This window comes from Macroventuria anomochaeta, assembly GCF_010093625.1.
Source record: "Macroventuria anomochaeta strain CBS 525.71 unplaced genomic scaffold BU25scaffold_20, whole genome shotgun sequence".
Lineage (NCBI taxonomy): Eukaryota > Fungi > Ascomycota > Dothideomycetes > Pleosporales > Didymellaceae > Macroventuria > Macroventuria anomochaeta.
Window position 1 is genome coordinate 460,216 of NW_022985381.1, and position 23,808 is coordinate 484,023.

The 23,808-nt window shown below is 51.0% G+C and overlaps 12 protein-coding genes and 1 non-coding gene across 13 annotated transcripts in view; 8 read left to right on the plus strand and 5 right to left on the minus strand.

Moving 5' to 3' along the window:
- Window positions 1-259, plus strand: part of BU25DRAFT_92842 (uncharacterized protein) — a 4,671-nt gene extending 4,412 nt beyond the window's left edge. The window contains exon 3 of the mRNA XM_033712256.1: window positions 6-259. Within this exon, the coding sequence (XP_033560879.1) occupies window positions 6-25 (20 nt within the window). The 3' untranslated portion in view covers window positions 26-259. The remainder of the gene's footprint in view (window positions 1-5) is intronic.
- A 434-nt stretch (window positions 260-693) lies between these two features.
- Window positions 694-1,959, plus strand: BU25DRAFT_92791 (uncharacterized protein). Its single transcript, XM_033712255.1, has one exon. It carries the CDS (start codon window positions 946-948, stop codon window positions 1,717-1,719), a length of 774 nt encoding a protein of 257 aa, XP_033560880.1. The 5' UTR covers window positions 694-945; the 3' UTR covers window positions 1,720-1,959.
- Window positions 1,960-2,187: 228 nt separating this feature from the next.
- BU25DRAFT_432078 (uncharacterized protein) lies at window positions 2,188-2,924 on the minus strand (the record flags this gene model as incomplete). Its single annotated transcript, XM_033708694.1, has 3 exons — window positions 2,188-2,618; window positions 2,672-2,702; window positions 2,907-2,924. The coding sequence occupies 3 exons, from the start codon at window positions 2,922-2,924 to the stop codon at window positions 2,188-2,190; spliced, it is 480 nt and encodes a 159-aa protein (XP_033560881.1).
- A 554-nt stretch (window positions 2,925-3,478) lies between these two features.
- Window positions 3,479-3,551, plus strand: BU25DRAFT_t85. The gene has a single exon. It is a non-coding gene; the product is annotated as a tRNA-Lys (tRNA).
- Window positions 3,552-6,646: 3,095 nt separating this feature from the next.
- Window positions 6,647-7,804, minus strand: BU25DRAFT_343524 (uncharacterized protein; the record flags this gene model as incomplete). Its single annotated transcript, XM_033702959.1, has 1 exon — window positions 6,647-7,804. The coding sequence occupies one exon, from the start codon at window positions 7,802-7,804 to the stop codon at window positions 6,647-6,649; it is 1,158 nt and encodes a 385-aa protein (XP_033560882.1).
- A 159-nt stretch (window positions 7,805-7,963) lies between these two features.
- Window positions 7,964-8,995, minus strand: BU25DRAFT_92873 (uncharacterized protein). The gene has a single exon (XM_033712257.1). The coding sequence runs from the start codon at window positions 8,694-8,696 to the stop codon at window positions 8,286-8,288; it is 411 nt and encodes a 136-aa protein (XP_033560883.1). The 5' UTR covers window positions 8,697-8,995; the 3' UTR covers window positions 7,964-8,285.
- Window positions 8,996-9,384: 389 nt separating this feature from the next.
- Window positions 9,385-10,608, minus strand: BU25DRAFT_343408 (uncharacterized protein; the record flags this gene model as incomplete). The annotated part of the gene is made up of 5 exons (XM_033702954.1): window positions 9,385-9,775; window positions 9,839-9,952; window positions 10,002-10,193; window positions 10,244-10,358; window positions 10,407-10,608. The coding sequence occupies 5 exons, from the start codon at window positions 10,606-10,608 to the stop codon at window positions 9,385-9,387; spliced, it is 1,014 nt and encodes a 337-aa protein (XP_033560884.1).
- Window positions 10,609-12,206: 1,598 nt separating this feature from the next.
- On the plus strand, window positions 12,207-14,103 carry BU25DRAFT_432080 (protein serine/threonine phosphatase 2C; the record flags this gene model as incomplete). Its single annotated transcript, XM_033708695.1, has 5 exons — window positions 12,207-12,308; window positions 12,373-12,476; window positions 12,530-12,984; window positions 13,175-13,559; window positions 13,950-14,103. 5 exons carry the CDS (start codon window positions 12,207-12,209, stop codon window positions 14,101-14,103), a joined length of 1,200 nt encoding a protein of 399 aa, XP_033560885.1.
- Window positions 14,104-14,441: 338 nt separating this feature from the next.
- BU25DRAFT_422434 (uncharacterized protein) lies at window positions 14,442-15,331 on the plus strand (the record flags this gene model as incomplete). The annotated part of the gene is made up of 3 exons (XM_033708149.1): window positions 14,442-14,453; window positions 14,611-15,100; window positions 15,159-15,331. The coding sequence occupies 3 exons, from the start codon at window positions 14,442-14,444 to the stop codon at window positions 15,329-15,331; spliced, it is 675 nt and encodes a 224-aa protein (XP_033560886.1).
- Window positions 15,332-15,628: 297 nt separating this feature from the next.
- On the plus strand, window positions 15,629-17,704 carry BU25DRAFT_92968 (cytochrome P450 21). Its single transcript, XM_033712258.1, has 2 exons — window positions 15,629-17,113; window positions 17,166-17,704. The coding sequence occupies exons 1-2, from the start codon at window positions 16,010-16,012 to the stop codon at window positions 17,661-17,663; spliced, it is 1,602 nt and encodes a 533-aa protein (XP_033560887.1). The 5' UTR covers window positions 15,629-16,009; the 3' UTR covers window positions 17,664-17,704.
- Window positions 17,705-17,708: 4 nt separating this feature from the next.
- On the minus strand, window positions 17,709-18,586 carry BU25DRAFT_411666 (uncharacterized protein). The gene has a single exon (XM_033706612.1). It carries the CDS (start codon window positions 18,490-18,492, stop codon window positions 17,746-17,748), a length of 747 nt encoding a protein of 248 aa, XP_033560888.1. The 5' UTR covers window positions 18,493-18,586; the 3' UTR covers window positions 17,709-17,745.
- A 181-nt stretch (window positions 18,587-18,767) lies between these two features.
- Window positions 18,768-21,555, plus strand: BU25DRAFT_411667 (uncharacterized protein). Its single transcript, XM_033706613.1, has one exon. The coding sequence runs from the start codon at window positions 18,861-18,863 to the stop codon at window positions 21,321-21,323; it is 2,463 nt and encodes an 820-aa protein (XP_033560889.1). The 5' UTR covers window positions 18,768-18,860; the 3' UTR covers window positions 21,324-21,555.
- A 237-nt stretch (window positions 21,556-21,792) lies between these two features.
- Window positions 21,793-23,220, plus strand: BU25DRAFT_471692 (uncharacterized protein; the record flags this gene model as incomplete). Its single annotated transcript, XM_033710825.1, has 3 exons — window positions 21,793-21,808; window positions 21,859-22,181; window positions 22,253-23,220. 3 exons carry the CDS (start codon window positions 21,793-21,795, stop codon window positions 23,000-23,002), a joined length of 1,089 nt encoding a protein of 362 aa, XP_033560890.1. The 3' UTR covers window positions 23,003-23,220.
- Between the last annotated feature and the right edge of the window lie 588 nt (window positions 23,221-23,808).

Genomic DNA, 23,808 nt, shown 5'->3' on the forward strand with positions numbered 1-23,808 from the left:
CATAGCAGTTGGGTCAGCTCTATAGCCTTCTCGCACGACTCGACCAAGCTGGCGTCGGCGTCATTTGACGGCACCATCAAGGTGTGGGATGCGAGCAGCGACGCGTGCCTGCAGACGCTCAACATCGGCAGGTCTCCTTACAGTTTGTCCTTCGATCCCACTAGCTCTTTTCTTCATTACAACAGAGGTACCATTGCTATATACGGCTCGGGAACTTCTGGCGAGGTAGCTATCGTGGACCCTGAGCGCCCTCGGTATCTAGGCACAAGCCTGAGCTTCGATAGCACATGGATCAAGCATGACGGCAGGAATATACTGTGGATACCATCAGAGTATCGACCGTCATGCTATGCGGTGTGCGGAAGCACAGTCGGTATAGGCGTTGGGTCTGGTAGAGTCTGGACCTGCCGTGTTGACCTACACACCCACATCTGTTCGTAACAAAGTATAGGCGAGGGCCAATGTCATCTCATATATATTGATTTCGACGTGTATGCTTTCCGGCAGGGCACCAAGTTGCGCTCGCTCGATGAGCGCGTCAAGGCCAGCATTATTTTTCTTGACGACAACGTCCTCGCTGGAAACTACCCATCTTGGCTGGATGTGCCCATCCACCAACAATGACTCATTCTGGACTTTTGTCTGCTACGTAGTCAAGCAGAAGAAGTTCAATGCAAAGTTCGTCTAGCATATCAGTCTCTACACGCCACGCTTCTACCACCAGCGCATGCGACCGTTCCTGGGGCTCGGTTATGTCATCACATTTGCCGGATAGGAGCTGCGTGATTACAAGCGACGAAGCATCAACACACCAGGAGATGTTCGGAAGCTTGTATATGTCATCTGGAGACAAGGCAAAAGAAAGCGAAGAAGAACCGCGGTCCAGAACCGCAACAGCCTGCCGGAAGCAGATCTGGATGGCGCAAAGCTCGCGTCCGTCGATGAATGAGACACCACCCAAGAATCCAACAGCGTCTGATCTCAGGGATGACAGGTTGTGAACACCTCTTGTGCGACCCCTGTTACGAGGACATCATGAACCCTGTAGCCGAGATAGGAAAGACTCATGGCTTTTGCAAGCCTTGCCGTCAGACGTTCTTCTACGGCAATCTTCTATTCGCCTGCACGTGTTGTTCACTCGCCCTCTACGCAATGCAGAAGAAGAAGAAGAAGAAGAAGAGCAAGGAGAGGAGAAAGCAGAACCAGAGCCGTCAGGCAGTGATGGGCTTCGAATTTTCGACTTTGTGGGGAAGTGAAAAGTTTGTGGCCGCGGGTGTAAGAGAAGACGATGCAGATGATGAGGACTATTTCGCATCTCAAGATGGTCCTGGGGACGACGATGGCTTCGATGAAGCTGAAGACGACGAAGAAGACGACGGCATGGATGCTGAGGGAGGACAAGAAGGTGACGGTGACGATGACGACCCTGGGATATGGGTTGGTTACATCGCGCCCGAGACCGAGATCGATGGGAACGACAAGCAAGTACAACCGATTGAGAAGTACTGCATCGTCATCTGCAGGATGTCCTCGAACAAGGGCATTACTAGCAAGGAGAGCAAGGACGGCCGCAACCGCGTCCAAATTAACCACAAAGGCATGAAGCGCCGCAGGAGGCTGGAAGGGTGCATAATTCGAGAGAGACTTTGCAACAATGCGCCTACCCCATCCCGATTTGCCTTCATCCTTGCCACAAACAGCTATCAAATCACCCTCTAGGTAAGGTGCAGGACATGTGCGGACAGGCCGCGCGCCATTTAGAGAATTGTAGTCTCCAAACGTCTTTTCAGGTCGAGTATAACCCACCAATTCACCTTGAGTCCCTCCCATGTTCTGGAAGTTGCACGTTCAGAGTCTGATCTTTCGCGTCCCAAGATGAATGGTCTCGATACGACTGGGAGGTTCCATTTTGGATAAACGAACCGTGGAGGCGCTCCAAATGTGTCAACGCCCGCGGATATGGAAGGTCAAAGATTCCCCATTCCTAAATCCAGGTCTCCAGAGACCTTCAAATTCCGGATGACTGCTGAAGACGCATCCAGTCGCAAGAGTGGGTGCATAGCAATGGACATAGAGGTTGTAGTATTACATCGATCAAATCTTGATCTAGCAATCTCCTGCCCCTACATTTACTGTACAGCATAAAGTGATGCCTTTGGTAACCTCATCCTTCAGACGAGTTGTCGACTATAATTCCTGATGCTCGGTGAAACCGCACGTCCACTCGTTCTGGCCAGGCAGTGGTGCCGTGTTCGGAATGTTACTGCTTTCTCGAAACTCAACGATCTCTCTCCTCCCTTTGTTGTCCCTGATCACAGCGAACGCGGCATTCGTGAAGTACATAGTACGCTTCGCCAACCTGTGCATGCCGCCCGCCCAACCAATCATGTAGACAAAGCCGCCCTTGTCACCGTTGGCATTGGGAATGCCGAGTGTGTTGATGAAGCCGTGCTGGAATGGTGCGAAGCTCTTGCCAAGAGTTTTGTTGAAGCTATGGTACAGCTCCAGTGAGCCTTCGTAGTTGTAGTGTGTGTCATTGAAGGTGAACTTGATGTCCTTGGAGAAGGCTGAGTCGCGCACTGTGGGCCAGTCACCGTTCTCTGGGTATGGGTAGAAGCCTGAGATACTATTGTGAACATGGCAGTGTCGTCTTGCATTCGTTTGAACTGACCATTGATCTGACACTCCAGCCAGCTTGAGAGCTGCACGCTAGCATTCACGCTTTTCGACTCAGCCAGTGCGCAGGGGTTCTGTGCACTGCTATCAATGAAGTGACCGAGCGTGGCTTGCGCATCATCTGCGTTGATCGCAATAGCGGCTACTGAAGTTGCGAGACCACACGCAGCGACTGATATGCTAGGTTAGTCTTGGAAGGGGAAGGTGGCCTGCGCGGTCAACGTACGAACAGAAGAAAGGAAAAGCATCGTGAGGGAATTTTGACAGTGATGCTGTCTTTGATTGAATTCGGAATTGATTCTCTGCAAAACGGTCTCTGTGTATGTGAATGACCTTAGCGACATGAGTGGCTTATATACTAATTAAGGACTTGGTGCCTTGCAGCCGCAGCTGAGGCTGAGCAGTAGGGAACGCTGTGCCTAGCGTGGACGTAAGCGCGGGAATATCGACCAACAGGACCATTTGCTGCATGCGGACGGCAGACTAAAAACTGCTTGGAAAACGAGGGTGCCGAACCGAGGTTCATTGATAACGTTGACGAGACCGATGAAGTATGCGATTGACCAGAGAATACGAAAGAGCATGTTTTGGGACCATGGTTCGGGCTAGCGTGGAGTCATCAACGCTGTGGTGTTTGACCACAAGGGAAAAGCGAACTACACGACGCGCGATTTGTTCGTGAATGCAAGACCGCCCACACGAAAGGTCTGCAGTGAACATTGATGGAATGAAAAGAGGTGTGTGGTAGAAAGCCGAGAATAAATTGTCTTAAGCCAGCCTTCCTTACATCAAGCAACAACAAGCCCGGCTGGCACAATCGGTAGCGCGTGAGACTCTTAATCTCAAGGTTGTGGGTTCGAGCCCCACGTCGGGCTAGGTTTCTTTTTGTCTTTCCAGCTTGTCCATAGCTGTTGTGGTTGTCGAGACATCGATAGTTGAAATTTTTGCTGCCGATGCTGAGTGTGAATATCCGTGCTGGCGCTAGTGGCTAGTGCGTCCATGTGCCTCGGCAGGAAGCCACATGCATACGTGCATACATGCAGTGATGACGTATGCGTGTGCTTGTCGGTCCTGCAGCTGCTGAAGGGGTGTTTGGTACGCGTCGTGATATTTTTGAGTGTTGCTTTGTAGAGAGGAGCCTCAAGTCGCAATTATGGCTGTCTGTAAGGCATGGAGATATGAGTACTCCAACCGGAGCAGCTGGGTTTGTTCTGTCAACCTGAAGGAAAGAGACCTGTCTCTCGAGGTATAAGGTGTGCAATCAGTATGGGCGTGACTGGGCTTGACCTTGACGAGTTACAGTGCTAGAGGATTCCGCTGAAGTTGCTCTTGCAATGCTACAAGGTGGTGTCAGTTGAAGGTCTATGAGGAATGACGAAGCTGCCGGTATGACGACACGTCTAGGTATATAGACTCGCTCTAGGGCTGTCGTGACATCTCTAGCGCTGCTTTGCCGGGGTGAGTATACTCGGTCATCGATACTGCTCGATGTTGCGTGCCCGGCGTGTTGGTGTTGTTGCTGTTGTTTATCGAGGAGTTCGTAGAAGGAACTACGTGGCGGTACCGGCCCGGAGCTAGCGGACGCCCCAGTTCAGAGCATCGCCCGTTCTCAAACATTGAACGCGTTCACCAAACAATCCTCGATTCTGCACTTTGAACGTCGTGGACGTCATATGTAAACCCCGATAGATGACCATACGGCTCGACCAATACGCCTCACCTGCTGCTGAGGTATGCCCAATGCAACTGTACTGGCAATGACCAGAGGCAGCCTCTTTGGCAGGCATCCTGTGCAACTGCTATCACGCACTGGCTGGACCGCCTGGTGTACAAGGTAGAGGGGCAACAATAACAGAGGCCGTGCTAACACATGATAGCGTGAATTGGTATCAGCGCAACTACCCTCATGTCTGGGTGTTTGGGCAGTTGCTCGTATAGTTATAAATCTTTAGAGACACGCTCCTGTCAACAGTCTACGGCTTGCCAATGTTTAGTGCCAGCGGCTGTTTGCTGTTGCACGTAGTAGGGTGCTGGCGACCGCAAGACGCAAAGACGTATCGCCGCAAAGGTACCAAGAGCAAAGTATTGCAACAATTCAGAATTTAATTATTCTTTTTGTATTTCTCTGCATTTGAAACTTCTATAATCATTCTATTTCAACGATACAAGATCTTTCCTTCCACACGCGCAGCTTAGAGATGCGGAACATGGGCAGAGCCAATAACCCTGCCACTTGTCCCGCGCCCCATATTCGCAGCCCTCAACCCAATTTGGACATTCTATCGTGTTTCACTGGCACTATACACCGCGAAATAACCAGCTCACGACCTTCCAATGTCCCCTCATCACCTCACGAGAACACTTTTAAACTCATTCAACCTAGAACCTAGAATGGGTTCCACACTTCATATTTACAGTTGTTGTTCATGAAACATGTAACTGCGTGGCTTAAGTCACATGATATTCTATTGAGGAAGGCACTGCCCAAGGGCGAGTGCACTTACCTCTGAGCCGAGAGCTCCTGTACAAAAAACATCACCGAACAAGAACACAGATAGCAATACAATCATTGACCACAGCCTCCGACCAACACTGCTCACGCAGCTACAAAACATCTGTAATCTTGCGGTTCAAAGCTCGACCATCTGCATTACAGACCACTCGCAGAACGGCATCTGCTACGCACGTTTTGAAGTCATACAAGACGACTCGACGGTGTCACTATCTAGCATAATGGCAACTAGCACCATCATGGGGATTGTCATTGCCATTCCTGGTGCTTTTGTTGCGATTGCAACATTGTGTTTCATGGTTGCTCGTTGGCGCGGTGATGCGAATGTTCGAGGTCAGTTCTTTGCTTTCGCTCAGTGTTAGTCTAGCTAGCCTTTGATCATTCTCGAAAGGCTTGTAAATCGCGGCTCTCACATGACTCAGGTATTGGTAGCCTTGAGCTGACCTAAATGAACACACAGATCTCTTCCATCGATTCCTACACTCCGCATGTACATCGGCACAGACCGAAACCACCACAGAGGAAGACATTGAGCCCGGAGTCTTCAATGGATTCCAGGAACGCATCGACATGTTGTTCGCAAAACTGAGTTCCGAGACCAATGGTTGGGAAGAGGTTGCGCTGTCTCATCCTCATCAGGACTGACGTGGTGGTGTAAAGTCAATGTTCTCATGCACTTCTCTTACGATTGAATGGCGCAACTACAGTCGGGTGCCAAAAGTCTGTTCGCAACGGCTTTACCCCACCAAAATTGACCATATCCTATAATAATTATACCAGCCTCTGCTTATTTAAATAATATAAAATAAAGTAGTATAGAAGTGAATATCTCTTTCTAATACTCTCTTAAGTTTTAGCAATTAATCTTAAGTTTGTATAGAATTAGAGAAAGGGTAAAAAGAAACTAGTAATAAACCCCACTTAATCTTCCTTTTTTCTTAGAGAATCTATCCTTGCTATCTTCTCTAGTCTCTCTCTAGTCTTAGAAATAAGATAAAGATCTAAGACTTCTAAAATATATTTTTTCTACTAAATTTTTTCCAAAAAGTAGATATCTTAAGGTGAAAGAGGTGACTTTTGGTGAGGAAGTCCGCTAAGCGAACAGACTTTTGGCCTAGTACTGTAGTATGTACAGCAAGTCTCTTTTTAGCCTAGATTCGAACAGTGTTTGGTTGTTATTGGCAATGATCTGGAAAGGACCACGAGCTCGAAATGAGTGGATTGATTTCTACTCACGCAAGCTCCTTACTTGACTGTATTCAGCGCCTTCAAAATCGTATGAAATTCTCGCCGAGACAAAAAATCTGAAGGATGTCTTGATGATGGAGCCATAAGTTCGTGAAAACCTGTTGACGAAGTTCGCTTCCAACGGTGAATACCTTGTATCTCATCATGCACAAGGCCAATTCTGTATTGCAGACGAGAGTACCTGCATCGCTGCTTAGTTCCGGACTACGATTAGTGTCTGGAATCGATAACGGCAGCGCCTTTACCACCCTTTCTCGTCTCCCAGTCTTGCAGTCCTACGCCTAGGGCTTCTGCTAAACTCTTATTCACCGCAAATTCTGCGAAGCTCACCCTATCTGTCCACCAAGATAACAGCTCTTCGGCTCTTGCTCCACTCTCTGCGTCCAACAGCCCGGCCGCTACGTCTATTAGTCCATCCCTTCCCTTCTCTGCCCCGCCATCCCAGAATATGTTTGCACCGCATCTGCGGCAGAATGCCCTCGTTACCCCGTCACTGCTGCGGTGAGTTTTTATACTACCCCAGTACTCATTCGAGTGTCCAGAATCGTATGATGGAAACGGTCGAGTAAGGTCTGAGTCGAGGAAGATGTTGGCAGTGGGTACGAAAGCCCAAAACGTGATGTAGAAGCCTGAGGCACGGCGACAGGAGTTACAAGTGCAAGTCCCGGCGAGGAACTTGGTACCGTGATCGTGAAGCCACCATGGATCATTGGAGGGATTTGCTGACGCGTTTCGACCGAGATGGTATGGAATCAGCAGGTCTGGAAAGTCTGAACGTGCGGTTTTCGAGGCGGCGTTTGGAGGTTGGATCCAGAATGCAACGCCGTTGCAGTGGCAGTGTGCACGTATGGGCTTCTGGGCTGATTCGAGTCTATTCGGCGAAGTGCTGTAATGATCGAGTAGTATCTCGTCGCTCTCTCCGGCCTCCTGTGTCCACTTTTTTAAGACTTTCCCGTCAATGCTTGTAAGCCAGTCGCTGGCGCCTCCATCTTTCGTGTCTTCGATCCACATACAGCTCTGGTACTCCACAACTTCTTGCGTGCTATCGGCTTGTAGTGTGCCAGTTGCAGCTTCGAAGTGTCCGTCAATGTGATACTCAAGGTACATGTGTGTCCCACATGTTGAGCAGAAATGTCTGATTAGTCTGTCGGAGCTGTGGTATGGTGTGAGGGCCGAGAGGTCTGGCTTCGGTGCCGATTTACTGTGCGTGATGTTGATGTACGAAGTCAGTAAAGAGCCTGAAATCCGGCGTGAGGTATCGCAGCTGCAGAATTGTGAAGCAAGCGGAAGCTCAGAGACAGGTATCTCGAAGGTGTGGGTTGCTGAGCCGCAAGAACAAGATACCGTTAGCTCTCGCAAGGAGCCCATGTGCGCGATGGTGGTTGTCATACGAGTAAGATCAACCATATGGTGAGCCAGACATTGTAGAGGCCTGCAGCCTGTTGCAGATAGCTCTACGTTGCAGTCGACGACCCTTAGAGCGATGAAAAATCCCTCATTCTGCGCAAGAGATGCTTGCTCAGTGATTCTGTAGTGCAAAAGCAATGAGGACAGAAGATGACTGGACGATGTGATCAGGAGTTTTGCCTATAAGACCCCACATACCCCGCACTTTACTTGAACGGCAGGCGCAGCGGCGAATCTACGTCATCGTCTTCATGGCAACCACGATACTTTTCTCGCGCGTTTGTAAACTCGTCGACATCATAGTCACTGGTCCTTGCTATTGAACATCGCAACCCAGGCCTTTTCAAGCTGAATATTGCATAGTCTAGCTGAACTCGGTTGCAGCCCTTCCCAACACACGAACCACTGGGTATTCCTCCCTTACGTTGTACACCATCAGGACTCAGTCCTGCCGCTCAAACCCATACACGAGTTCAGCCTTGACTTCCTTCATCCTATCCTCCACCATCTTCAAACTCCCTTCCACATCCTCAAAATCCTCTTTCGCAACCTGCAGCGCTCGCTGTCTCGCCTGTCCAGCAACTACATACATCTCCGCCACATCTGTAATATCAATCCCCCTTACAATATTGCGATACTCTTCAATGTCCTTCTCCATCATTCCAAGCTCCGCCTTAAGTGAATTCACCGCACCTGCGCGGTCTGAAGATAACAAATCCGACTTGGCTTCGTCCTGTAGTGTGGCGATCTTGATCCAACGCTGTTTGATCTTCTCGTAATGTGCTGGTAAGACTTCCCAGAATGTTTGGCCCAGCAGTGTGCGGCGTGGTGTTTGGTGCGTGTGCGTGAGCATTGCGACTGGCTTTTGAGTCAGTTTGTAGAACAACACTTGTGGAGGTGGCGTGGTTGGCGATTGTTGGTATTTATGCGCCCCCAAGTGATGCGCATAACATGGAAATTGCTGAATGTGATGTCTCGGTCACAGTTCAATGTCTGCAAGTAACATTGAATGTCCATCACTCTAAAAGCTTCTTTAGCCCTTTGTCTCCTTGATATTTCCCAAATTTGCCTCATGGCTGTAACGCCTTCCGACTCTGAAGCCCCTGCTGAGAATGCGTTTCCGCCGACAGACTTCAGGGAGTTCATCGACAATGTTCTGGAAGCCAACGCCACAGGCAACATAATAATCGACCGCGTGTCATCGATCCGTTCATTATGTCCAGTTTCTTCCACGCCGCAGAAGCAGTTTGCGCAACACGGTATCGCGGTCCTCGAAGGACTGATGGCAGAGCGTCGTGATCTCGATGCGCACTATGGGTGGGTACTAGCATCGGATGCTGCGCTCGTGTACAGGTCGATGGGAGGAAAAAGCGAGAATGGAGCAGCTTGGGCGAGGCAGTGGGTGAGAGGCGTATTCGAAGAGTACAAGCGAGTCGGACAGGCTCTGATCGATGCGAAGCTGGAGATGGAGGAACTGGCGAGAAGCGCAAATAGTGGCTAAAAACCTTGAATCCTGGGTATCATTGAATACTCTTACACCCTCATACAACTCTTGCATCGAGCGACTGATGCCGCATCACTATCAGTACTCTTTGCGAGCTTGCGCTGTCCAGTCGATTCAAGGTGTCGTCATGCAGCTCGGTCCACAGACTGCCGCTGTATTTGTCGCTGGGTATTGTTCCCCCGGAGAATGTACGCCCTCTTGGGTATTCCGACAGATGCGTCCTGTTAAGAGTGTCGTTTTCATGACGGCCGTGCGCGAGGGCATAGATCGTTGGTGTCACAGCAACGACAACGGCAAGAAGAATTTCGAGCGAAGCCCACAACGTGTGACCGCGCTGGACTCGAGAGTCCTTACCTTGGATGATGCGAATGATACTGATTGCGACGAGAAAGATACCGATGCTGAAAAGCGCCATAACTCGAAGACGCCTGTAAAATGGTAAACGTGAGTCCGATGCGGGCTAGCTCTTTGTCAGAGTAGATTGTACTCACTGTGTCATTGGAATCGTGACTGAACAGATAAGGGTGAACGGTATGGCCATAAGCATCAAGTCGGCCACGATGTTACTCGTCTCGTACGTAATAAGCCAAACGTTCCCAACGACACTATAGTGGTCAGCATCAAAGTTATGATGTCGGTCTCAATTTTCCATACCATTCGCCAGGGTCAGGATAGATCTGCCAATGTCGCTCAAACGGACGACAGCCGATGAAAATAGTAACTACTGAAGCAACAAAGGTTGAGAACAGTGCAGTCCAGAAGCCGTATACGAGGATCCGTTCGTAGGGCATCTTGGCGATGAGTCTTGCGAGTAGATCGAAGACAGCCATCTTCAAACACCACAGCCTATTACTGTGTGAGTACACGAAGTAATATTTCTAGCCTCGAAAGCTTACAAGCATGTCAACATGGTCCGAGTCGCCAGGACGAGTTTGCTTCCTATCACAACCTCAGAGGCCGAGGACTCGTACTCAGGCTCAAGGAGCTGAAGGCGGCGCTCTGCCGATATTACTGTACGTAAATTAGCCTGCAGCGCTTCGTCAATGTCAAACAACATACTTCTTGTGGAGCCATAGATCAACAGATAGTAGTTGGTAGCCAAGCGCATGATAGTGAACAATGCGGCCAACAAGCACCAGTAGTCACCGTGTATAAGGCGCTGTTTCCTCCATAACCGGAAACCGATCCGGACGACGATCAGTGCGACAGATAGCAGGAGACACACCCACATGGATATCGAAGAAAGTGGATCGTTCGGCATCGCGACGAATGACGTAGTGTTGCCAAACAACTGGAACGAGACGTGGGTCAAACGCTGGCGTCTACATGGAGTGCAGATGTCAAAATCGGAGACAGCAGGCAGGTTCAGGATCCGTCGTTATATGACATCGGAGGTGTCTGGGGGTTTATGCAAGCCACATGCCGTGAAGGTGGGCTTCTGTGATCTGATTTCGATTGCGCCGGTTCATGATTGGGTTGGCGGTTCTTGTCTTATGGATGGCGGCCGCCACCGCTGGTAAAGGGCCGAGCGGATGTCTTGAGCACGGCTCACGCTCACCGAAGTTTGACGTCTCGGAGAAGCATTGCCGAAGCTGGCAGAGGGCCCAATAAGAATGATGGACGTCCGTCTTATGAGCTCGGCGAGGATGCGTCTTTGTGAGCGGCAGTTGTCGTCGCGTGGTTCCGATTCCCAAATGCGGGGAAACCGGCCCAACCCAAAAATCTGTAAACGGCCAAGAGCTGGGGTAGCGCGCAGTCTCACCGTTCGCAAACCTGCCGCCATTTCATTCCCCGAGCATAAGACAGGCCACATCTGGGTCAAATGCTGCGAGATGCTGGCGCCGGTGTCTTCCCAGACTCACCTGCACACTGCCCCTGCAGCTGGCAGCTCCCACAAGTTCGTGTCCACATAATAGTACGATCGTATCTGCAACCCAAACATTAGGAGATTCCTGAACGATCGAGCCTACCGTTGCCGTGGTACTTTCGACGCTAGTGCGCCTTGTATTCCAATCATACATACCCAGTTGACGCCGGTCGACCACGGTACATAAGGAGCAGATTCTTTCGTTAGACGTCGAAGCATAAGCTGATTGTCGGATTGAAAGCATTCCAAAGATGTTGTGGGTAGTAAGCGTGCGGTGAGGCAAGAATCGGGAATGAAAAACATCAACCACGTCTGACTAAGCGCAGCCGCGCGGAAGTACAACCATGACCTTGCCTCGTTTGCATGGACAGGTCTTAGATATATATTATCTTAGGTGGTAGACGGTGTAACAAGAGTTGGCGAGCAACGCTGTTCAGTCGAGGCGTGACATTGGCCGCTGCTACAATTGTAGAAGCGAAGAAGTCGCCAACGAGAGCTCCTGACTGAGGTCTCGAGAAACACAGTCGGTCCGGCATAAAGCTCAAGGCACATAAACCTGGCCTGCAAGAGAAGCTGAGGAAGTGTGCCTGAAAGTTCTGCAGAGACATACTGTGGAAGCGCGCAAGAAATGAATGGATTTGAAGCGGCGTCTTCAGGAAAATGGAGGAAGTGTCAGCTAATTGGGGTCTTATTGCTGTGTCCAGATCTCTAAATTCGCTCTTCTGTCATATTGTACAGCGATGCGCACGAGGTGTCACGTGCCGTCCAGTTGTTTTCGTAAGTCGCGACAAGCAGTACAAGTAGGTACGTGTGGCGTGCAGCGCATTGTGGTTGCCCTTTGGTGTTTGTTTATATGTCGTAGGGTAAGTGTCGCTGGGCGCGTAGGCGAGTTCGATTTTCCAGTACTTTGCGCCATGGCGTCGTCATACTGATGTTCCATACAACAGCACCTGCCATTCTTTCGCATTAGCCATCAACACCACGTCGAAGATATGATGCACAGGATTAGAAAATCGCTTGACCGGGGCAGAGGAGTAGTTCATTCGTCAAAAGACACGAACGCTCTACAGATAAAGGAGGTTGGCACGTCGGTGGTACGTTCCGTGGGATTTTCGTGGAGAACCGGGTTGCGGAATCTTGCTAACTGGTTCCTTGCAGATCCAAGGCGAGCGTCCACACCAAGAAGACAGGCACATTGCTCTGGCGCCTGGAAGCATTAAATCGAACAAGGACATCGCGCTCTACGCAGTGTTCGATGGGCAGTACGTTTTCTAGCATCGGGTCCCTCCGAAGCAGATTTTGACTCTCAATGCAGTGCAGGTGCAAATGTATCTGAACACCTACAGAACAACCTGGCAGACTTCGTCGATGACGCTCTATCTAAGGTCTCGTCGTACTCGCCGGAGACCTACAAGTCAGCGATCCAAGACGCACTTGACCGAGAGGATATGGTTGTCGATCAGAAGAACTGGAAAGACGGCTCTACCCTCGCACTTGTTCTGATCGATACATCACAGAAACTCCTTGTAGAAGCAGATCTGGGTGATTCCCATATGGTGTTTGCTGAGCATACCAGACGAAACAAGAAAGAAGAGACAAAGCTTAACAAGCTAGACCATACACTGAGGGCTCACCACCTTGCTAAAGGCAAGAATGAATGGAGCATCACGCGACTTTCTGTACCTCACAATCCTGACAATTCGAGCGAGAAGAAGAGGGTCGAAGATGCTGGAGGCGAGATCAAGTACGATACGGGCGCTGCCAGAGTCGGTAAGTGCACTTCCACACCCTGCCGTTCAAAACCTCAGCAACATCGAAGACCTGAAAGCGCAGTCGAATCTGCGCCTGAGCCAGCGACAGCCTTATCATATCTACGTCCTGCAAGACCAAACGAACAAAAATACGCAAATGCTTGGAAGTGCTGGTAATCAAGTATAATCAATGCTGACAAGTCCTCTAGGCGCTCTCGCAATGACTCGCGCCATAGGTGATACTGAATTGAAGCTACCGAGGGTCAACAACTTAGCTGGTCATAACCTGACAGATTTGGATGGTGTCGAGACGGGCCTCAAACCAGGTAGGAAAGCGTCGGCAGATCTCGTCATCAACAAGGCGCATTTTGACGTACGGCATCTCAAGGGTGAGAGTTTGGTCTTCCTCTCCACGGATGGTATCGGTGAAGAGAGAGACGCAGAGCTGGCGGCACGGACTGCAACTGACTGGAAGACACAAGGATGGTCAGCGAAGCAAATTGCAGATGAGCTGGCGAAGCGAGCTGGTAAGGCAAAAGGTTCGGACAACTGTACCGTCATTGTAATAAGTCTGGAAGCGCCAAGCGGTGCGCAGTAAGGCTGCAGAGATGCCGTTTTGTTCGGTCCGTACTTCCATTACTACAAAGAGATATCTTACCATTCCATACACAGGGCTTGATGGAGTTTGTTTGTGATTCGTCGCAGGCCGTATTCAAGCGGTCAGCCGTATGCACACAGCCCCGTTCGAGACCCTCGCGTATTGTTCGCCTGACTACAAAGCCCTTAACAACCTCACTTACTTATTGACAATGACTGCAACGGCAAGACTAATCAAGCACGCGATAAGTTGTTGCGCAAAAACAATGCAAGAGTCAAGATGCTGCAGCAAATGAAGAACAAGGTCTCTATGAGTTGGGATGACAAACAAAGTATGCTCGTTCAGACCTTGCAAGACCGGGACAGGGCTCACAAAATACAGAGAAGAAAGGAGATAAAGAGCAGCAAAATTCCGCAGCGGCAAAGACACCGCAACTCGAAGGGCGGGAAGAACACAACTCTAAGAAGTCTACCGAACCGAACGCGTCCTCGACGAAAGACTACTCAGACAAGAAGAGTACAGATGGGCCGAATAGACTAAAGCAAGGCAGAATCACCCGCTGGATCGATTATGCTCTTAGAAGTGGCATCAACTTCTGATATCCCATTTGAGTAATTGGGTAAGGATTTTGAAGAATGGTCAAGGCAGTAGGAGAGGCTAGGAAGGTGCGCTAATTTCGGCCGCCCCACCCCATGCCGGGGAGCTTCGTTGTCTGATCCCAGGATCTGAACTCTCTCATCTTCACGACACAACGACACAAATAACAAAATATAAATCGAGTCCCGACATTACGGTGTACAGCATACAGTATATACGGAGTCATCGCGTTATGCAGCTCCGAAACCTTCTTCTTGCGCTTCGCTGAGCGCTGAAGTCTAATGGCTGCACATGTGTGTCACTTCAAGGCTGGTGAACGTGCCAGACAGATCTCCAAGGCGAAATCTAAATACATCACAGTCTGAGCCACTGTTGCAGAGCAATCTGCTGTCGCTATTGTCTTCGATGACTGCGGCGCAATGGCGTGATCGACTTTACTAGCACGAACAGAAACTTGGTATCAGATTTGACGACTTGTTCAAGCTTGACCCTGCGAAGCTTGATTGCGGTACGCTGTCTAAAGATCTAAACGCCGCGAACACGAGACTGGCATATGCGATATGGGCTTGCAAAGCTACAGCACGACAGTTGGACTTTATGGACTCAGTCGCCAAGCGGTACCGTGAACAAGCCATACGTCAGGGACTTTCGGAAAGCCAAGCAATTGAAAACGAAGCCCACGCTCATCGACGTGCGTGGAGCAAGGGTATATCGGACCGAGCAGAATATCTCTCGAAGCGTGGACAGGCGCTCGTGCAGACTGTCTACAGTGGCATCGCTCAGCGGGACTCATCAATCAGCCTGTCTCTCGCAGTTACAAGTACTAAGTTAGCGGAAACATCACAAGATGTCGTAATCGCAACCTCAAGAGATAGTGCCGTCATGGGGATTATTGTTGCTATTACCGTCTTCTTCCGCCCAGCTACCTTTACGGCCGTAGGTATCAGGTCGTCTTGCAATCTTCTTTGCCCATACTGATCATGACAGACATTCTTCAGCACAACCTTTTTCGAGTTCAATGCTGATCTTGGGGCCACACATGCTCTTCCTGGTTGTGGCTGTACTTCGGTGTCACCATCGGTTTGACCGCTGCTATAGCAATGGGTATGTGGTTCCTGTGGAGAGCGAAAGAAAAGCAGATCGAGAAACGCTTCGTGTTCAGAAAACATGAGGAGATGGCACTCTTTGCACAGGCCTATAAAGGATTGCCTATGTCGTTTGTCAGGTCCTTCGAAGATCCGGGTCCTCTACGTCTGGGACAAAGGGATATCCCTCTGCAAGGCCAAATGTCACGGTCATCTTTTGCACTCCAGCCTGATGGACTGACTGCTAGGAGGATATACAACCAAGCAAGGTCATGAGCAATGCTTGAAAAGGGCTTCCAACAGTCTGGCATTACCGTAAGTCACGGTTCGCAACATGCGAAGTTCTCTCAGCCAAGGACGAAGCCAGATCCTGGGTTCTGTCAATCCTTTATTGTCTGGTGTTCAACACAAATGTAAGCTACCAGACGGTCTCGCACGCTTATCGCATCTTGCAAGCACTTCCGTCACCAGTGACCACTTCTGGACCGGGATTTCAACACATCATCTAAACCTACAGACAGCCTATCATTTGTGTCTTAGCGCTGTGGCCAGGGTTCACAGTCTAATGGCTGCAAAGACGGGCTATGCTTGGCGCTAACCCACGAAGGGATCACCCAATCCTGCAGATATGTGGGACAGAAAGACTCGCTGACAAGTTGCAGCCAGCTGCAGGGGTAACTCCACGGGCTATGATACCCCGCTTCAGGGAGACAATGGCTATTCAACTTCCTCTCGATTGATCGTAATCTGTCAGCAGGTCAACGATGGCTAGCAACAGCGCGTTCATTGTGCAAACCGTCATTGGTCTGGTCATAGTATATGTCCTTATCTCTATCGTACGATTCTCATTACAGTCCCTTCCGCCCAAAAACTACCCTCCAGGACCACCTTCGCTGCCATTCATTGGCAACGTGCACCACTTCGCATCGAACAAGCTCCACATCAAGTTTACAGAATGGCGCAAAACCTACGGCGACATCATCGGGCTCAAGGCCGGACCTGCCAACATCGTCGTCCTGAACAGTACTGCAGTCACTCGAGAGCTACTTGAAAGGCGAGGAAACATCTACTCGGGTCGGCCCACGGACTACATCTTCCGAGAGCACATCGTGCAGGACGCACAGCACATTCTATTCCTACAAAACGATACATATCTAAAGCGGTACCGGTCTGCAGTGAGACATCTGCTTGGACCTGCTGGCTGCGAGCAAGCTTTACCACTGCAGAACGCTGCGGCGACGTATCTGGCGTACAATTTGGTGTTGGCACCTGAGAAATTCCAGGACCATTTACACAATTGGGGTATGGGCACTCCGTTGACTGCGATTTGTGGCCATCGAGGAGCGCAGAAAGACAAAAACCTGACCAAGCTCTTCTATGACAACCAGAAGAACTGGCTGGAGTTACTCAATCCTGGATCAGCTCCTCCGATTGGTATGTTTCCGATTCTCAAATACGTGCCAGCATTTCTGGTCAAGTGGAAGGGACAAGCGAAAGCGCTGCGCCAGAATCAGCAATACTTCTACTACATGATGCTGAACTCCGCCAAAGACGAATTGAAACGTAGCAAGGCCGGCAACAACGGGAAGTCCAATGGTTTCCTGTCACTGATGGCAACACTATTGCAAGAGCAAGGAGACAAAGGGGGATTTGACAATCACCAGCTTGCGTACCTCGGTGGTGGGCTGTTGGATGCTGCTGTCGATACCACGTACCTCAGTGCTCTGGCTTTTATCAAGGCTCTAGGAGCCCATCCTAAAGTTCTTAAACGCGCGCAGGCCGAAGTCGACAGCTTTTCTAAAGCAGGCAAACCTCCACGAGTCGAAGACCTGGACAAATTGCAGTACCTGAAAGCCTGTTTCTTTGAAGTAGGCCCCGCCTGGCAAGCAATGCTCAGAAACATGAACTGACCTATGTTAGGTACTGCGCTGGCGCCCGGTAGCCACCGTCAACCTCCCCCACACCCTCGACGCCGACGACACTTTCCGCGGCTACCACATCCCCAAAGGCACAGTAATTCTGCAGAACATCTGGATCGACTCGCACGACCCCACTCTCTTTCCCGCACCCGACACCTTCAACCCCGACCGCTACCTCGCCAACCCCTACGGCACTGATCTATCCTTCGAAGCCTGCCAAGCCGAGGGCAGAAGAATCTCGTACGCTTTTGGGAGCGGTCGGAGACAGTGTCCTGGGAATGTGTATGCGCAGAATGGGTTCTTGGCTATGGCGGCGAAGCTGGTTTGGGCGTTTGATGTGAAGGGGAGGGGGGAGTTGGATTTGAGTGTTGAGACGGGGTTTCATGGGGGTTTGCTGCTGGGGAGTGAACCTTTTGAGGTGGACTTTGTACCGAGGAGTGAAATGCATCGTCAGGTTATCATTGATGACTGCGAGAGGACAAGGGTGCTGTTGGATTGACATGAGTGTATAATGATTCCAGGCGGTTGCAGATTGACCGGGGGTCAAAGAAAGCTCATATTGACAATGCTAGCGGGACTATTTACTTGTCCTTGTTCTCTAGGGAAGCGAAGAGCGTCAAGTACCCTTCATCAGAGCGGTGCGTCCTATAGGCATCTTTGGGATATGCATAGCGTTCAGTCACTGGCTTCTGATGCCAGGTTGGCTCTTCGAGCCAAGGGGCTGCTTTAGAAGTAACCTGGTTCAGCGCTTCAGAGGACTCCTCATCTTCGCCCACCTTCTTCTCCTTGTCGACTTCCTTTTCCTTCGTCATTCTCGCAGCCACATACCCACCCATGCTTCCACTAAGCGACCCACTCATAGCTTCCTCAAAGAAGTTCTCGTACGCTTCTGTTGTTACCTCTGGCTCACACGAGTCACGTCGCCATGGCTTTACCAGTTTCTGCTTCGGGCTTGACGCTCCGATGGGTCGGCCTACGACTCGGTCTGTGGTCATCCATTTGTTGATGGGTTCAGCTGCTGTGGGGTTGCGTAGTTTGGTCACGAGGTCTATGTAGTTGGTGTGTTGCTTGGGGTTTTGGGAGGATTTTGCGTTGGTTAGAGGTGTGGAGTTTATCTGTGAGATGTCGAGGAAGAGCGCAGGTTTTCGGCCCATTTTCGAAGCGCTGGTAAAGCGTGTCGAAAGTTCGGCTGCTTGAAGCTTGCTTCTTCTGGGTGTTGATTTGAGTAGGAGGAGGCCCACATGTTTGTAGAGGCAATGCTCGCTGCGTTGTGAGAAACAATTTTCACTGTCAGATCGCACGATGCCGTGAACATGTCTGGCTGCCATTGTTCCCTAATAGTGGCAAAGGTATGGTCAAAGGTATGGTCAAAGGTGTGCCCTAAGATGTGGCCTTGAGAATGAGAAATCTTCAACAAACATCCATACCATCCGTTGAACATGATTAGTTCAGTGTCTCGTGCTGCAAAGTGCCTGTATGAAGGCGGTGAGTGGTGAGACAGGGTGCGGTTCATTCGTCCGGGTAAGATCGAGCCACAAGGCTTGGCAAGAATGAAGACCGGCAAAGTCGGGGGAGGCGCGCCAGGTGTTACCGACAACGTAAACACTAATCCACGCGAACGCACTCACACTTCGCCGCGAAGGATGCTTCTCTAGCAGAAGCTGCTCACTATGAAGCCTGACACGGTAGCCCGAACATGGATCATTGGGGCGACCCTTGGGCCGACAATGCCAACGACAAGTCGCCGACAAAGAACGCGGTAACGTCACCGCTGCCGCCAGCATTTACTTTCGCACCGGTGCCTCTGAACGGCTTTGTGGACGACGCGGGCTGGGGGAACAATGACGATGATGGCTTCGGCGATTGCGCGACTTCAGATGCGGGCAATGTGGCCTCGACTGGTGCAGTACCAACACCAGCTGGAGGTCAAGTCCCAGACAGTGCTGATTGGGCGACCGTGACATATGAGGAAACGGAAGACGACCGCAAGAAGTGGCCGGAGCCGGCATCGCGCACGTCTCAAGACTTGGCAAACGTCGACTCGGAACCCTCAGATTCATCGACGGTATCTCAGCTTGACGAAGCTGTCAACGTAGACACCGCTGAAGAACCTGCGCCTCAGTTGCAGCCAGAAGCCGAATCGTCTGTACGATCATCGACATCGCCCTCCGAAACGAGTCGCAACGAATTGCCCATCGAGTCACCGCGGACTTCGATAGAGGATGAACGGGCCATAAAGAAGGAAGACGTTCCTCACAATGAGGCATTCACCGTTCCTGCAGAATCAGACGCCATCGTTGCAGACGCCAGTCTAGAAGTTCAGACAGAAGAGGGAGTCACGGATTCAAAAGATGCAAGTGATGTCGAGACGGTAGACGAGCTTGTCGCAGACATAGGCGATACGGAAGAGCCATCCTCAAGGTCGTCGGACGATCCAAGCGAGTCGGGTGTTGGGGGACAGCTAGATTCGGCATCCGAGGCTGCAACTACGGCAGGTGCAGTTCGACCACATGCCCAGTCGGCCACGTTCGTCACGGATGAAGCCCTCCTGGCTCAGTTGTTTCCCTTGGAACAAGAGTCGGGCAAGCAACTTGATGCGCACGACGATCCAATCTACTCCACCTCTGCTCGCAAAGCCTGGTACAGGCTGACTCGGAAGCAAACGATGCGTGAGTTCAACCACGGCGATAACGACGACAACTATGTTCGCGTGACATGGACAAACTCACACGTCCGGGCTGAGGTCAACAAGGTGGTGGGTCGGTGGGCGCGAGAAGACCGCATCTCGGGTACTGGTCCAGGCGCAAGAGCTTCGTTCTATTGGGATACACCGGCGCCTGCAGAACCCAGGGCACCTTCCAGTCATCTGCGTACACAGTCTTCAGTTCCTGCGACGAAGACCGCCCTTCCTGCTAGACAGAGTTTGCCGCCATTGGCTACGGACAAGCCTGCAGCATTTGATCGGGGTTCTCCAGCATCTGCCGGGCCGTGGAAGTTGGAGAATCCGGCACAACGATCGACCTCCACACCCTTGGCGCTGAAGAATCCTGCTGTGACCATGATTCAACGGCAGAAAGGTCGCGCCGTGTCGGTAGACCTTACGCCGCGCAGACCGGAACAGACGACACACAAGCGAACAGCAACAGTGTCCCACACAGCTCCTAAAACAAAGGCTGTAGCAAATCTAATCTCACCCCCTATATCACAATCATCTGCTGAGGTATCAGACCCTTGGGCCAACTTCAACGACTTTGACAGTCATTCGACTTCTACAGTTCAAGCTGCTGATGATACTCCTGTTGACGACGATGATGACTGGGGTGAGATGGTACAGACACCTACGTTGCCAACCCCGCAGCAACTAGACCCGTTCTCACAGTCTTCAACAACCAACCACACTCTGTCAACACCACCGCCGCCCAAGCCGAGTCCGCCTGGGAATATCCCAGCTCAAGCTGAACCTGTCGAGCCGATGTTTGCCTCTCCTATTGCACGGCTGCAGAGCACCATCTCGCCAACATCAGCCCTGTTCAAGGCTAATAGCTTTGTTCCATTGCATGCTGAGCATGGTCCTATCGGTCCAGGTATCTTGAAACCATCAAATCGGTCTGTCCGCCCGACTCCAGACAAGAAGCTCAAGATCGATGTACCTATTCCATCGAGTGCAGAGAAGGTCGATGTGGCTGCCGTAGCCATAAGTGACAACGAGGGTGGCAGCAACGATGAGTTTCCTACTAGGAAAGCACTGCAGCCCGTGTCGCTGCCTTTGAAATCCGAAGAAGCCGGACATGCCGTCCCAACAGTCTCGAATCTGACGCCGACTGCACAACCAGCCACACCCATCCAACCATCTGCAGACTCATGGGCAGATGCCGACTTTTCGTTCTTCGAGTCTGCGTTGACGGTCACCGCATCACAACCGTCCTCGCAGACGCAGGATCCTTCTGATCCATTTTCTTTCTTCAATACTCCGGTTCCGACATCTACACCCCCTACGTCGAAGCTGTTTCCCGGGTCGCCTCCTCGTGACACTACACCCCCACCGTTGCCGCCTTTGACCAACGCCACCAGCTCGTTGCAGCGACGAAAAGCTGAAGAGGATCAGATGATTAGCGACATCTTGAGCGGGCTGCCGGATCTCAGTTATATATTGCGATAATGGCACGCCAAAACTTCGGACTACTGAACTATCACTTGCATACTGTACGGCGTTGGAACACATTCATATCTAGAGTAGGTTATTGACGTCGCATCATTCACGAGAGAACTATATATGTACATAAAAATATTCGCTATTTTCATCGACACCATGTACAACACAACAGCCCGAGGCTCTTCGCTCGAATTTCCTGACAAGGCATTGTAGACTACCTTCCATAGCTAACTTCAGGCTCAATTGTGGCTCTTCGCCTTTGCTCAACTGCAAGAATGTGCGCCAGGCTCGAGTGGGCTGTTTGCTCGATCTAGGTGGTCTCCTTCACTGATATGCTCCTGGACGCTAGCGTGCGCATATTGGCCCCTGCGTACGCGGGTTCCTCGACCCTCAATCTCACTCCAAATACAGAGTCAATTCCGACACACCTGCCAGCAGTACCAACGCGCATCCATCTTTCTCCAAAGTCATCAAAATGCCCAAATACGACAGTACGGACGACCATGGGATGTCTCGACCTCTGATGGCTCGATGTACACAGCACCGGAGGCTGCATCGTCGACAGCATCGTTCCAAACCGCCGAGCCAGACTGGCTCTCCCCAGATGCTTCGTTGACAGCTTCTTTCCAAACTGCCGAGGAGCATGAACAAGACATACGCTCCCCCGATTATTCGCCCACCATTCAGCTTTCTCGCCCATCTGCTCCGCAAGCGTCTCCCGGACCAGATGAGTGGACGTGTTCACGATACAAGCTACGCAACCCGCTCGACCACCGTTTGTCTTCTGTCCTGCTTGTGGGAATGAGCAGACACTTCAGCCTAACCTCTCTACGCACACCCCGAAGCGCTCCACTTATGCGCCTCGTATGTCTTCGACAGGTTCTCCTGACAACCCAATCCCTACCTCGAGCGAGCCTTATGCGCTACACCGTCAGCGTCACTGCAGATCTGCAACCCATCGTCCGCCACCATCTGTCCCCGAATCTACAGCGTCTGGTGGGTCAACTTCGAGGGACAGCTTCTGCACTGCGCGCACACGCTCTGGCTCTATCTCCAGCAGCGCAAGTACCATACGTGCTCCATCTCCAAACCTGAACTTGCTTCGTGCCGATGTCAAGTACGGTCGTATCACACGACACTTCTACAGCACATATGGCAACTGCATTACCTACGGGCAAGCTATGGATACGGACTGTCGATCCTCCGAGTCTTCAAGCCCAGGGCATATATACAGTGCCTCTGCCTCTAGCGACGCAAGCACCGTTCGCGATCCGCACACACCAGATCGCGGCAGCAACATTCGCTTCGATGCTGCTTGTAACGAGTTCTTCGACGAGAACAGCACTCAGACCTCCTGCGAGGATTTCCCCGACAGAGACAGGTCGATTGCCGGGCATCCATACTCACCATACTCGGCATACTCGCCGTGTTCATCATACCGCCTAGGCAGCCCCTTTGCGAGCACACCTTACAATGAGGTCCCTCGACGACCAAGGCATGACGCCCCTCGCCATTCGCGTACCGAGGATTCCTACGGCAATTTCCTTGGTCCTGGCCGCAGTCTCTGCCTACTCTCATTAGCAATCTTATGGACAGCGCCTTCCATACTCGGGGTTCGAATACGCGCCTCATCGCGGACTGTATCCTACTTCTCGTCCTTACCCTGGTGGCAGGAAGGGTATTGATTTTTTACCCTTGGATGGTCGAGGTCGTGCTATTGTGTGGAATCGTCCGAGACAAGTGTAAGACTCCTAATCACCTCTACTGAGTATTGTGTGCGGTTGCCGTGGATTCAAATGGGGCAAGCGACGGGAGCGCGGTTGGTTGAGGGTAGATGTCAGGATGGAGACGCGTTGTATCGGCAGAATGGAACGTTCACGGGAGAGGATTCAAAGTTAGCACCACGAGAATTGGGCGCTATGAATGTAGCATTGTATAGTAGTTGACCGAAATACAAAACCTAATACTTAGGTCTGATGTACTGTTTGTTTCATGAACTTAACATGACGATCGTGGATTGCGAGAAGGGACGGACATTGATATGCTTCTCTCGAACACGCAAATTCCCATCAAAACAAGGCACGCGGCGTGTGATGTACATCAATGCAAAAGACCTGGATTTTGGCTAAGTAGAAAGATCATCCCACAGCATACTTACGATAAGCAACAAACGGCGTGTTGTACAGATTGAATCTGTACCATTATTCACGCCAGCTGGAGCAGTGGCAATGACTTCATCTTCACTCGAGAAAACACCAACTGATTGGACATATCTCGAGGCGCGGTATCGAAACTGTGTCTTCGGTACGCTGTATATTGAGTCAGTACATACCCATAATGTAGACATCTCGTCTCACTCACCAGATTGCGGATCGTAACGCTGCGCCACCAGCGCCTCCTTCTGCCCCGGAGACGTTGCCTCAAGACGCGATATATGGGCTCTCAACCGCACCTCATCGTTTTGCTTTTGCCGCGGATCTACTCGCCGTCT